Here is a 12,997-nt window from a genome sequence, read left to right on the forward strand (position 1 = left end):
GTACACACCACAGCTAAAACTTTTGTGTGTGCATAGAGATCTGTTCTCAGCATCAAGAACTAATGTTTAAAAATGTTTTTGGGTCTTTTAGTCCATGCAGGCAATTAGCAAGCTAGGCGTTCACACATTGACTTCTTCCTCATTACCTTGTTTTTGTAGACAAGCCCTTTCTGAACTGAGCCACAGAAACACATGTGCATTTGGAAAATCTCCAAGATCAAATCATCCCAGGCACAGCAGGGGAGCAGGAGTCTTTAAATGAAAGAATCTCTCAAACGGCAAGAACATAAAAATAAAGTTTAGAAAAAGAATTGCATTCCACCTAATGTTTCATCAAGATTTCCAACAGAAAACCCAAGGGAACATCAGGGGTCAAAGAAGGCATCTGATCCTCAGCAGTGCATCTCTGTCATAAACATTCATAGGTGTTTTCTGTGCAAGAGGTTTACAAAAGGTCTAAATCATGTATATCATTATAAAGGGAAGTTTTATGATGCAAGGAAACCCCAGTCAGTACATCTGTTTGCTCTGTTTTACTGGGCTTTGTCTTAGGAGCAGCATTTATCCCTTTTAAGCTTATTATGAATTTGCTATATTTGCTAAATATTCATGGCTAAAACCTGTATGCTTCTTTGAACTTTAAGTTCTTTTCAGATAAAAGCTCAAGAGGTTTTTTACCAGCTCTGGTTTACCTTCTGATGTGAAAACAGTGAATTTGTGTCACATGTGTCCTGATAGACATGTTCAAAGAGAAAAGGTTTTAGTTTGGAAAGAAGTAGGGTAAACTAGTAAAAAAGAGAATATAGGCTAAAATGGAGAATGAAGTGGAAGTCAGAATCTAAAAGAGGTTCATTTGAGGACAAGGTAATATTACTGTATGCAAATGGAGAATGAATTAAAGAGACAGAGAAGTGTACTAAAAATCTAGGTCCTACCCTCAAGTAAGCATGTTGAGTTATACAAGGCACAGAGGGCAAGGTTCCCTGCTCTGGTGCATGGCTGGTTGGCAAGAATAAGTGCACAAAAAAAGTGTTTATTTTTTCTGCCAGAATTGGGTGCACTCTTGCATTAGGACTTGCATATAGGGAAGCAGAAAGTGTAGGTAATCCATTTCCTGCTTGATGTCAATTACAGTGTGATTGAACCTTTTCCTAGGAAAATTGTTAATGATACCGGTTAAGATGTTTCTTGACATATTTCCCCTCATTTGACATATCTCCACCTCACTGAAATCCATCCTTATTGAAAGCTAAGAAAGAGAGTAATAACTAGAATAAGGTCATTTTTGCATAGCAGAATCATCCTTGCAGTGATTAAAGAAGCATTTTTTTAAGAGATTTGTCAATTTCTTTGGTTCATTAACTTTCATAGCACATGCTCAAAACTTAGTATTTCATTAAATTCCAATATGATCATTGTCTTTTTATTTTAGTATTATATAAATTGTTAAACTGAAAGGTGTAAGTTTAAAAATGGGAGTATTTAATTTTATAAGTACCATTGCTTCAGCCTGATCTTGAAAATGCCATCTTAAGAGCTTTTTCTAAGTGTCCATTAAATGTGATTTTCCACACTGTTCTTTGTCCGTTTTCAAATGAGCCTTTCTTTACAAGTAATAAAAAAAAAAAAAACCAACAAACAAAAAGCCAACTTCACATTTGTTCTGTTTTGAATTCAAGTATTTGTCTCTGACCTTTGCTAAAACTTGTAAAATCACAAGGAGATAAGCATGAAAGAAATCATGTGCTGTTCAAGTACTTAAAGTCCAGAGAAGTGCACTGAAGTAGAAAGGGGATTAAGAGAGGAAGGAGGGTGAGGCCAAGCCATACTGTGTTGGTACAAGAAGGATTAGCAGGCAGACTGAACCAGGAAAGAAATTAGCCGTGCTTATTTCAGGTTAGACAGTCATAGGGTGTGCAGAGATAGAACAAGATCTCAGCAGTGGAGAGGTACCACAAAGGGAAAACAGGTATAATGCATGAAGTATAGCTTCAGTTTATGTTGGAGCAGGCACTGGAGAACAGTGAGAAAACAGAGGGGAGAACAAGATATACTAGTTAAATGCAGAAAAGTCATGAACTGGGGGAGGGAAGGACGGGTGAAAAAAGAAAGTTTCAGAAAACTAGAGCCTTTGGTTTTAGAACTTGGTGCTAGTGAAGCAAAAGTGTCTAGCAAATGTGTGTAGCAAATGTAAAATGTGAATGAACATTTTGGAAGAATTTAGAAGTTAATGAGCAAATATAGATCTACTTAGTTGCTATATTTTGTGCAGATAATGAGAAGAACAGTGTCTGTGGTCAGAGTAGTTTGCCTTTTCAGACAGAAAATTGAAGTGTAGAGATAGAGGAATTTTCTGGGGTGAAAAGGGTAGCCCAGAGATTTGTATCACTTGTTTTTATTCTGCTTTCTCTCTTGCTTTCTCTCTCTCTCCATAGAGGGAGCTGGGTGCTCCATCACAGGAGAGGAAATCAGCGTGTGCAGACAGCCAGCTCTGGGAACAAGCCGGCTCTGCTTGACCCGCTGTCATGCGGATCCCCACGCTGCTCTACCTTTCCCTGCTACTGCTTCTTACCATGCTGGGCCACGCTGGAGCTCAGTTCCCTCGACAGTGTGCAACTGTTGAGTCCCTGAGTAGCGGCATGTGCTGCCCAGACTACTTCCCTGTGTTTGGGCCCGGCACTGACCGGTGTGGGGTGTCTACGGGAAGGGGCCGGTGCGTGCCGGTGACGGTCGACTCGCGGCCCCACGGCCCCCAGTACATCCACGATGGGCGGGATGACCGTGAGCAATGGCCCATCCGCTTCTTCAACCAAACCTGCCGCTGCAACGGGAACTTCTCTGGCTACAACTGCGGGTCATGCCGGCCTGGCTGGACTGGACCTACCTGCAGCCAACAGATCAATATAGGTAAGAGCATCAGAACTATGACATGGAAATTGCTCATTGTCAGTTCTGTGCTTGCTTCTAAATGTGCCTTGTGGATTTATTCTCTTTAAGGTATAAAATGTCCATTCTATTTATTTAGAATTTTAGTATGTTGCTAAAGGGGTTATTAAGGCAGGTGCTAGAGGAGCTGTTGAGCATGTGTATAAATTACTGATACTTACTATCAATTAAAAGGAAGAAAAGAAACCTGTAGTCAATGTATCAAAGTCCATTAAAGAATAGAGCATCTATATTGAAAAAAAGGTACTATTTGGATTTAAGAGTAAAACAATGTATATAGGCATGTCCATGTGTTTATGAGCATGTGTGGGAATAATATGTACCTCAATATGTTTAATACCTTGTGACTATTTTAACTATTTTAGCAGTTCTTTTCATTCAAAGTCCCTTAATACAATTCTAAACTATGTACCTGATCTGGTATATTTTTACTCAGCAGCAGTCCCTGCTGCTGTCAATATCTTTAAAAACATTAATCATGACTGTGGACAGTTCAAATAAATCAGTCCAGGGTGTGGTAAGCCCTTCTTCAGTACTCCAGTTTCAGTTAAGTCTAGCATATCACTAAGCAGTTCTTTAATTTTTTTTTAATGGATATGAAATCCTTGCAGGACTGGAAAAACATTGAATATTATAGGTAAATTTAAAAAGACAAACAGGCCTAGGGACAGATTCTTTTTCTCATCTGAAAACCATCTGAATGGACAAGATTTCAATCTTTATTTTTATTTTTAAACTTAAACACTTTTAACTTCAAAGATGTTACTGAAATCCTGTAAAATCCATAATCCCCCAAAAATAAGCAATGGGTTCTGCTGATATGTTAAACAAGAGGTCTCTAGCACATCCATGGATGTTAGAGCATTCCCAGAAAGGGTTAACAAAGGACCACTTACCAAATCAAAATTTTAATAACAATTACTTAATAACAACTTATTAATAGCTATGGGAAAGATCTTTGATTTTTTTTTTAATTCTTTGAGCTTCAAGAACCATACTAGAAACCAGAAAGTATTACTTGTGAACTGGCTATGCTAAACCAGATTGAGCTCTCTGATATTCTGGCCTACTCTATTTTACAAGGATAACAACTCTAGAGAATAATCATGCAATAAATGTTACACAAAAAGGTAATGTAAAACTAGGAACAGGCAAACAGCAGTTTTAGTTGATTTTCTAGAATGTACAAGAAGCTTTTACTTTTCTCACATTAAATCCTTTACAATGCATTAAAATGCCAAATAAATCAGATACATCATGTATGATAACATGAGTTTTAAAAGTGTAAATTAGTTTCCTATTATGCTCGAAGTTTCCACTTTGAGGTCAAATCTTTTGCTCATTCATAGACCCATAGGCCCCATCTGCTCAGATTTTAGAAATAATTACTGGATTACTGTTGGTACATCCACACTAAATTACTGTAAAATGTAGTTTGGTGTCTTCATATCTTCTCAGTTCATGACTAACTCTAATAATAGTCAGAAGTTTTTAATGTGGTTTACACATATACTTTAAAAATGAAAATATTAAGATGCCTATGTAAATATAAAGTAGACGGACAATTATAGTTCTCTACTTGAAACACTGCAAAAAACACCACAACCCAACCAACAAACCAAGTAACCAAGCAACCAAAAAACCAACAAAACCAAAAACCCACCACTTCAATGATGGTCAGTTCAGTTCTGCAAAACAAAAAAAGTATGTTTCAGGATACACAGTCTTTGGATGAAATTCATGTTTCAGGAAAAATTTTATTTAAATTTCCCAGAAGCTAAAATATCCCTCACTGAATCAATTTTTTTTTTTTTTAGTGAGACATAATTCACTTTTATTCTTCATATATATTAATGTTAAAGATCTGTTGCTTCATATATGAACATAATCAATCACTAATTTGGACAATGAGTTATGGATTTTTACAGTATTTTTAATAACGAAAATAAATAAATATTGAATAACAATTGTGAGGACTTCTATCTTTGTCTTAGTCTAAACTTATAGATTTTTTCAGACCAGGTGAAAGAAAGATAGGGGTGATCTGAACTCAGTTCTTGTTGCTGAAACACTGCTGTTTCAACAAGTCAGTATTCTTCCTTGCTTCATTCTCTATATGTGAACAATGGCATTTTTTCATTATTTTGAGAAATACTGCTAAAAAGGACTAATATGTGGCAATTGTTAATAATTTCATGTTAAAGCAATAAAATAAGAGCTAATCCCAGATTAAAGTGATACTGTACTGTGTGAAATTCCTAATAATTCACTGGTGAATCTGCCATTTTTGGTAAAAAGGTTCAAAAATAAAAAAATTAATTATTCATTAAATTGCCAAACAGAGAGTTTCTGATTATTATAAATTGGTTTATAGTGTTTATTTCTTGTAGCGTACTACCACAGGAAGCCTTAAGTATATTGGATGAAGTTCTGAAAAGTTTGTATGACAAAGAACTTTGTCTAGCAGGATGGAAAGACAATCTGTAACAGTACTCCTAAAAGTACTAAAATTGCAAGAACTGGAGCTTTATTTTAATTTATTTTCATTTTTCTCAAAATAAATACATTATCTTTTTATGCTCAGTGAGTTTCCCAAATAAAAAAGGGTGAATACTTGAATAAAAAGGAACTTACCCAGAATTATTAGGAACACAGTAAACGAGTTATCTGACATAGACTTAAGTGTCTATTACTTTGATAACAAACTTCCTTCTTCTGTATTATCACAGTCAGAAGAAATCTTTTGGATCTAAGTGCAGAAGAAAGGAATCGCTTTGTGAATGCCTTACACCAAGCCAAGGTCACAGTCCATCCTGACATCGTTATTGCCACACGAAGACGTGAAGAAATTTTTGGACCAGATGGCAACACACCTCAGTTCGAGAATATCTCCATTTATAACTACTTTGTGTGGTCTCATTATTATTCTGTCAGGAAGACTTTCCTTGGTGCGGGGCAGCAGAGTTTTGGAGGAGTTGATTTCTCTCATGAGGGACCAGCTTTTGTCACATGGCATAGATACCATCTATTGCAGCTTGAAAGAGACATGCAGGTGACGTTCCTGTAAATGTTTGCTGGTATTCATGCTATGTTTTGTACAGTTAAAGAACATCAATCCATATTAAAATAGGTAAAAAATTATAGCAGCTTTCCCTACATGTTAAAATGATTCTTCTTCAATTTCAGTAACTCATTGGTATATGAAATTTCATAGTGTCTATAGAGTGCATTTAGGCTTCAGACTGTCACTTTTATGAGATGTTAAAAATAATATTTTAATCAGAGAAATAGAAAATGTAAAATTTCCATAAAAACTCTTGGAAAAAAATATGTATTCTAGATGTAAGACATTTTATTGGACCACCAATGTTATTTTCAGTGGTGTTTTTAATCTCACAGACATTATTCTTGAATAGCATTACCCAAACCAGCAGAAATTCTGAAGAATGTGATAACAGAGATGCTTAGGTATTCAGAATCACATTTAATTTGTGTAATTGGTTAGAGAAATTAGTGTTTCGCTATAACATGGTCCATAAATCAATTATTTTCTTTTTTTCCTTCTCTTATGCGTACCTATTCACAAAAATGGGTATAGTATTTTCTCAACCATCATCCTTCCTAAAAAAGCAAGAATTAAGTTTTCAAGGTCAGGACCAAATAGTGTCTGAAATCACGTCAGTGTTTCCACTAGCTTTAATTGCTTTATGTCAGACTGAGGCACAAACTCCCTTCCAAGACACACATTTGTCATCACTGGCATTTCTCTAAGAGAAAGCCCTGAGAAGTTCTATCTGTCTGTGATTTAATACATATTCCTATTTATGTCAGTAAACTTAATCATTAGTCAAAGTAATTTTGCCCCACTAACTCCAGAACTGTTCAACCCTAACCATACTAGAACCAAACAATGCCAACTGGAAAAGCCGGTACCCCTATTCTTTATATTTCCTTCAGTTCCACAGTTGACCTAGTTATTATGTGCACTACAAAGACTGTTCTTGCTGACAGGTCATTAAAAATATCTGGAAAATGATGTCTCAGTGTTAATTTATGTTTCTTACTATTAACAATATGGTTTTGTGGGAGAGGTACTGTCTTATTAGTGGGGGAGATCCATGATTCAATTCAGTAGTATGACTATCTGTTCTGCTGAACAAAGGTATCAATGTGAAAAACTACTAAAAGCTCTACATGAATTTTACATAGAGCTCTTCTATTCTTTAAGGAAGGATTTTAACTTTTACTAAAATGTATTTTGCTGGTTTTTAGCATTCTTCTATCAGTAAATATCATAGCTGTCTGTGTCAAACACATAGTAACACCATATTTATGTGGTTTAGAACATGCTCCAGGACCCCACTTTTGGACTGCCCTACTGGAACTTTGCAACAGGACAAAATACATGTGATATCTGCTCAGATGACTTGATGGGAGCTAGAAGCAATTTTGATGTCGCTCTTATAAGCCAGAATTCAATCTTCTCTCAGTGGCGAGTGCTATGTGAAAATGTAGAAGATTATGAAACCTTGGGAACCATCTGCAACAGTAAGTTTGAATGATGGAAGATATCTGGAGAGAAAATTCTCTTAATAATAAATAAATATAATACTTTACATTGCAATGACTTTTCCAGACAAAAGGTCTTAAAAGTGGTTTTTGAATATTCTTGATACATGTTTCATCAGTCTGTTGAGATAATGCATATAATCAGGAGCTTGTAGCAGAAGAAAGATGAAATTATTTGCCTTCCCTTCTTATGCAATACCAATCTATCTCTTGCACCATAAATAATTAAATCTGGCAGTGTTATTTTTTAAATGAAGCTTAACTTTTCTTCTGACTACTCCACTTACCACCTTCATGCCATTCTGCTCCTAAAATGATAAAATCCAACAAATCCCCATAATAACTATGTGCACCATGTTTTGAATGTGAATAATACCAGATTCTAACATACCTACCCAAATTAAAATAATTTTTAAAATACCAGTAAATTTCTTCATATAAGCATCGTCATGGAAGTATGGGGAAAAAAATAGGAATCCCCAATATTGGATTAGTCATTTACATAATCTTTTCTCCAGTTACTCTATCAGGACATCCTCAATAACCTTGGCCTAGGTCCCCTCAGGAAATCCCATTGAAAGTCTGTATAAATTTTCCCTAAATCTCTTATAGAACAACAAACTTCAGTACAAAGATTCTAGATTACTTTTTACATCCTGGAGCAGAGAATCAAGAACACAGAGCCCCATGAGGATTCTTTGCCCAACATAAGGAACTGATCAGTTCATTCAGTGTAAATGTTATTTGTGAGGGATTTTTTTCTCCATGGTTAAGTCATGAGAGCAATTCATTCTGTGTTCACTGCTCTGATACCTTCCTTGTTTTCTTTCTTCTCTCCATTTTCAGGTACTGAGGGTGGTCCCATCCGAAGAAATCCTGCTGGAAATGTAGCACGACCTATGGTACAGCGTCTCCCAGAGCCTGAGGATGTTGCTCAGTGTTTGGAAGTTGGTGTATTTGACACTCCTCCTTTCTATTCCAATTCAACAGACAGTTTCCGTAACACAGTAGAAGGTAAACGTAAAAAATAAAAAGACCTGGAACAACTCCAAATAAGTCAGGGAGCAGACTTGCCATTTTCCTGTTGGAAGTATGAGTTTTGACACAAGCTATTGGACAAGAAGATCACATTGTTCTTAGCATAAAGTATTAACATTAAATATTAAGTGGAAATAAGCTCTAGGTAAATTACTTCATTGCTATAACTTTTGTCTCTTAAAATGCGTAAAAGTCTCAAGAGTCTGCTGCTGGTATGCTAAGCATAAACTAACTTCAGGTCCTTGGCACACACTTAGTAAGCTGCCTTTGTTGAAAACACAGTCCTTGCCTGTGGACTGATGCCGCTGCATCCTTAAATGAAGCAAACAAGGGATTCTAGCAGTTATTCTTGTATCTGAATTAAAACAAATAAAAGAAATCAAAATAAATTGAAAGCTTTGACAGCATTTAGTGCAAAGGTATTGAAATAGTAATTGAGGTCTGGGTACAGAATTTACTGTTAGACATGCTAGCCCTACTCTCTGGGAAATACAACTCTGTTCTTCTATAAAAACACTTTGCACTTTTGAAAGTGCACCAGAAACACACACACTCCCACACCCAACAGAGCAAAGAGCCTAAAGGTTTGATTTATACTGTTCAGACAGCATCCTAACAACTTCTTCTATACCTTAAAACAGACCTTTTAACAGGAAAAGATTAAAAAGTGGCAGTTCAAATTGCTGCCTATCAATATCTAGGTGTTTAATGGCTTTAAAAAATTAACTGCAAGAAACCTTCCCTGAAACAATTGTCCAAAGCTTGAACACAGGAGGAGCTTTCATGATGCTTCAGATCCTAACATCTGACTTGAAGGTTATGAGGTTTTGAGCACAACAAAACTACACTCTATCTTCACTGAAAAAATAAACAATATCAGAGCATGTAAAGCTTTCCAATATGTGTTTCCAATATGCATGGAAATGATGTATGGAAACCTAACAGCTAGCTTATTAGAATAAATGTCAAGATACACCTGCTTTAGTAAGCAGTTAGAAAACCCATGCAACTATTTAATAAGGTGAAAGATATGTAGACCTAAATATATACCTCTGCTTTCATACTATGATGTTATTTTGGCCATTTTTGCAGTAGAAATCAGCAGCTTTGCAGTCCACATTCCCAGCATTCTTTTATAAAGGCTATTTTAATCTGAAAATTATGCATTCCAGGAACATTTCCCAAACGTCAGTAGGTATAGAATTAGCTGTGCATTTGTATTAAGCAGAGCAACATAACAACATGAAAGCATTTCAGAGGGAAAAAAAAAAGTTTTAATCTGAGACTGCAGCTTCCAAACAAAATCTTCACTGGAATTTTTGTTTTCTTTTTTGTTTGCATATTCAGGGTACAGTGATCCTTCAGGAAAATATGACCCTGCAGTTAGAAGTCTTCATAACTTGGCTCATCTATTTTTGAATGGGACAGGAGGACAAACTCATTTATCACCAAATGACCCCATTTTTGTCCTCCTGCACACATTTACAGATGCTCTTTTTGATGAGTGGCTGAGACGGCATTCTGCAGGTAAGATGCTCTCATGGATAGAGGCAGAATGGGTGGCTGTCAGTCTTTGTAGCCACAAAAACTCAACTCCTTCTTGTGGAACAGCAAGATGCCCATAAATTTAGGAGAGAGAATTGGAATTTGAAGAGTTAGTATAGTTAACAAAGACAAAGTAGTAACAAGCAAGCTCTCTTCGTCACCCCATTGACATCCAGTTGCAGATCGTTCTCTGTGAAGGGATCTGGTCAGACACAGCAGGCACAATTCAAGAGAACAGTATGTGGAAATACACTACATAGAGCAAAGACACTGTAACCCTGGAAGGACATCCCACTGTTGTGTGGAGTAAATAACTGTTTTCTTCTTGTCAAAATAAGAGCAGATGCCATAAACATTTATTTTCACCGCCTTCGTTATTACTACCGGCATTCAATAACCATCTGTATATACTTCTAAAGGATAGCCACTATTTCTGCCCTTGGTTTTTTAATTCCAAAAAGAACAGAAAAAGGTAATACAGGAGAAAGTGAAAAAGAGGGAGAAAGGAACAACAGAAAGAAGGATTTGAAAGGGATGAATGAAAAAAAAAAAAAACAAAGAAGGAAGAAGACTTATCAGTGGACTTCAATCTAACCCTTATATCTATGCATCATGCAACAACTGTATTCCTCTGCAAAATGCAGCAACTTTATTCTCTTAGGATAATCTATACTCCTCTTCCTTCTACAGAAGACAGCTGCTGCTGCACAACCAAGACTTCGTTGTGCAGCTTCCATAACCTGCTTCATTGAATTTTCTCACACAGCTCTCAGAGAGCAATTGTATCCCCTTGTGGTTCTTACATGATCTATCACAAGGTTTGGCATCATCTTACCACATAGTATTTTCTTTCTGTTATGAGTTTTGTTGTTGCTGCTGCTGGTTTGATTTTGTTTGGTTTGGGGATTTTCTGTTTTGTTTTGTTTTTTATTTCAGCTGACTTCCTTATTTAGCATAATGTTGCAAAAAAATTTCACTGGAATTTACATCAACTGCCCTTCTGTTCATCACTGCTGCAATCAGGCAAAGCAAGAATGTAGAAAAAGGTCTTTGCCATATTACTTCGTTTCCAAGTGAGAAGAAACAAAAAGCCCAACACAGGCAAAATTTTAAAAACATTTACTGGTGTTTCCTGTTCAAAACCAGAGGTAACATTAGTGACCTTGGTTTTGGACAGCATACTCTACTTTATATCTGCTGCACCAGGAAACAAATCTTTCTGGAACAACTGAAAAAGAATTCTGGGATACTCAAAACCCTAAGTTGGAAATAAATGAAATAGTGCCATTTATTTTGAATTTATTTACAGAAATGTGATTTGACTTTAAAATACAGATATCTCAACATACCCACTGGAGAATGCCCCTATTGGACATAACCGACAGTACAACATGGTGCCTTTCTGGCCTCCAGTAACCAATAATGAAATGTTTGTTACTGCACCAGAAAACCTAGGATACAGCTATGAAGTCGAGTGGCCAGGTAAACTGTGCAGCCTAGATATTTCCTCTCCTTTATTTCCTTCATATCTTTGTCTCTTGAAATTTATTCAAATTTCACCATCAATATTTGCTGTCTTTGTAAAGGCCTTTGTCTCCTTTCCTGCCTTACTTTCCAGATGTTTGTTTGGAATTTGGTATAGCTACTGGTCAGAGACTGTTCCACCATGAAGTTCCCAGTACCCACCATAATTTTAGCAGAAGTTCTCATTTGGATCTTAACCTTGCAGAATGCCCTCATTCCTACGTCAAATAGATTCATTAGCTCACTAGTGAGAATGCAAATCCTCACAAAGAAGGTAGCAGAAGAAAGGTCCAGAGCAGATTTTAGAGCAAAGCAAGATAGTCTAAGTCTTCTCACATTTTTGAACAAGAATTATCAAACAAAATTTGAATTAATTCTACTCCCCAACTCAGTGAATAATGACAAATGCTGAGTTCCAGTACGAACTTCAGATATTTATCCGTATGACTTGACTTTACTTTTAATATCTTTGCCTTTTGCTTTCCTTCTTTTAGGTCGGGCTCTCCGTGTCACAGAGATGATAACTATTGCAATAGTGACTGCACTGGTTCTTGTTGCAATTATCTTTGCTGCTGCTGCATGTATCATACGTGTCAAGAAAAATAAAGATGAGTTGCATCAGCCTCTTCTTACTGACCAGTATCAGCACTACTCAGATGATTATGATGGCATATCAACACCAAGCCAGTCTGTTGTTTGAAGAGATGGCACTTTTTTTGCATCTGACTGAAAGTGGGGATCTTTTTGCTTTATTTCATAAATGGTGGTCATCCACCTGCTTTAAAATAAAGAGCATAAACTGTCAGCTGTCTCAATAGATTTCCTTCAGGTTTCACTTTCACTTTCATCACACCTAGGCATCAATAAGATCTCTTTGCAATGCTAATTCTATGTTGATTATAACAGAATCTTTCAATGGTCACTTGCAAGCCTTTCCCATGCATATTTCTGTAAAATCTGCCAAACGTTAGTTAACTTGCCAATAGCTAATGTCATCTGTCTTCTTCTAACCTTTATACCCAGAATTTTTTTATGAGATATGTTTGTGAAAAGAACAGGACAGAAGGAGAATACTAAATACAAGTAAACACCCTGGGTAGATGAATAGAATGTGTTTCAAAATAGTCATCATGCCAGACAGAAAGTGACAATGGAATTCTGAGGAGAAGAGTATATTTGAAATCCAATTTTATTAATAAAATATATTTATGAACCAATTGATGCTTTTAAGATTCTTAAAAGTGCTTTTAAGAATCTGTGAAAAGAGATTCATCATCAAAACCACTCCAGTATTTGGAAATTTCAAAGAGGTGTTCAAACACAGCTGCCTGTAAGAGCATCCAGTTGAAAGGACAGCTAGCAGCAGCCTTTGCTT

The 12,997-nt window shown here is 36.2% G+C and overlaps 1 protein-coding gene across 1 annotated transcript; it reads left to right on the forward strand.

Annotated features, from left to right (window-relative positions):
- Nucleotides 1–1,889: 1,889 nt before the first annotated feature.
- TYRP1 (tyrosinase related protein 1) lies at nucleotides 1,890–12,450 on the forward strand. The gene is made up of 8 exons (XM_072922664.1): nucleotides 1,890–1,969; nucleotides 2,436–2,907; nucleotides 5,676–5,998; nucleotides 7,290–7,494; nucleotides 8,362–8,529; nucleotides 9,901–10,080; nucleotides 11,434–11,580; nucleotides 12,117–12,450. The coding sequence occupies exons 2-8, from the start codon at nucleotides 2,526–2,528 to the stop codon at nucleotides 12,320–12,322; spliced, it is 1,611 nt and encodes a 536-aa protein (XP_072778765.1). The 5' UTR covers nucleotides 1,890–1,969; nucleotides 2,436–2,525; the 3' UTR covers nucleotides 12,323–12,450.
- The last annotated feature ends 547 nt before the right edge of the window (nucleotides 12,451–12,997 follow it).

This window comes from Taeniopygia guttata, chromosome Z, assembly GCF_048771995.1.
Source record: "Taeniopygia guttata chromosome Z, bTaeGut7.mat, whole genome shotgun sequence".
NCBI classification, from domain to species: domain Eukaryota; kingdom Metazoa; phylum Chordata; class Aves; order Passeriformes; family Estrildidae; genus Taeniopygia; species Taeniopygia guttata.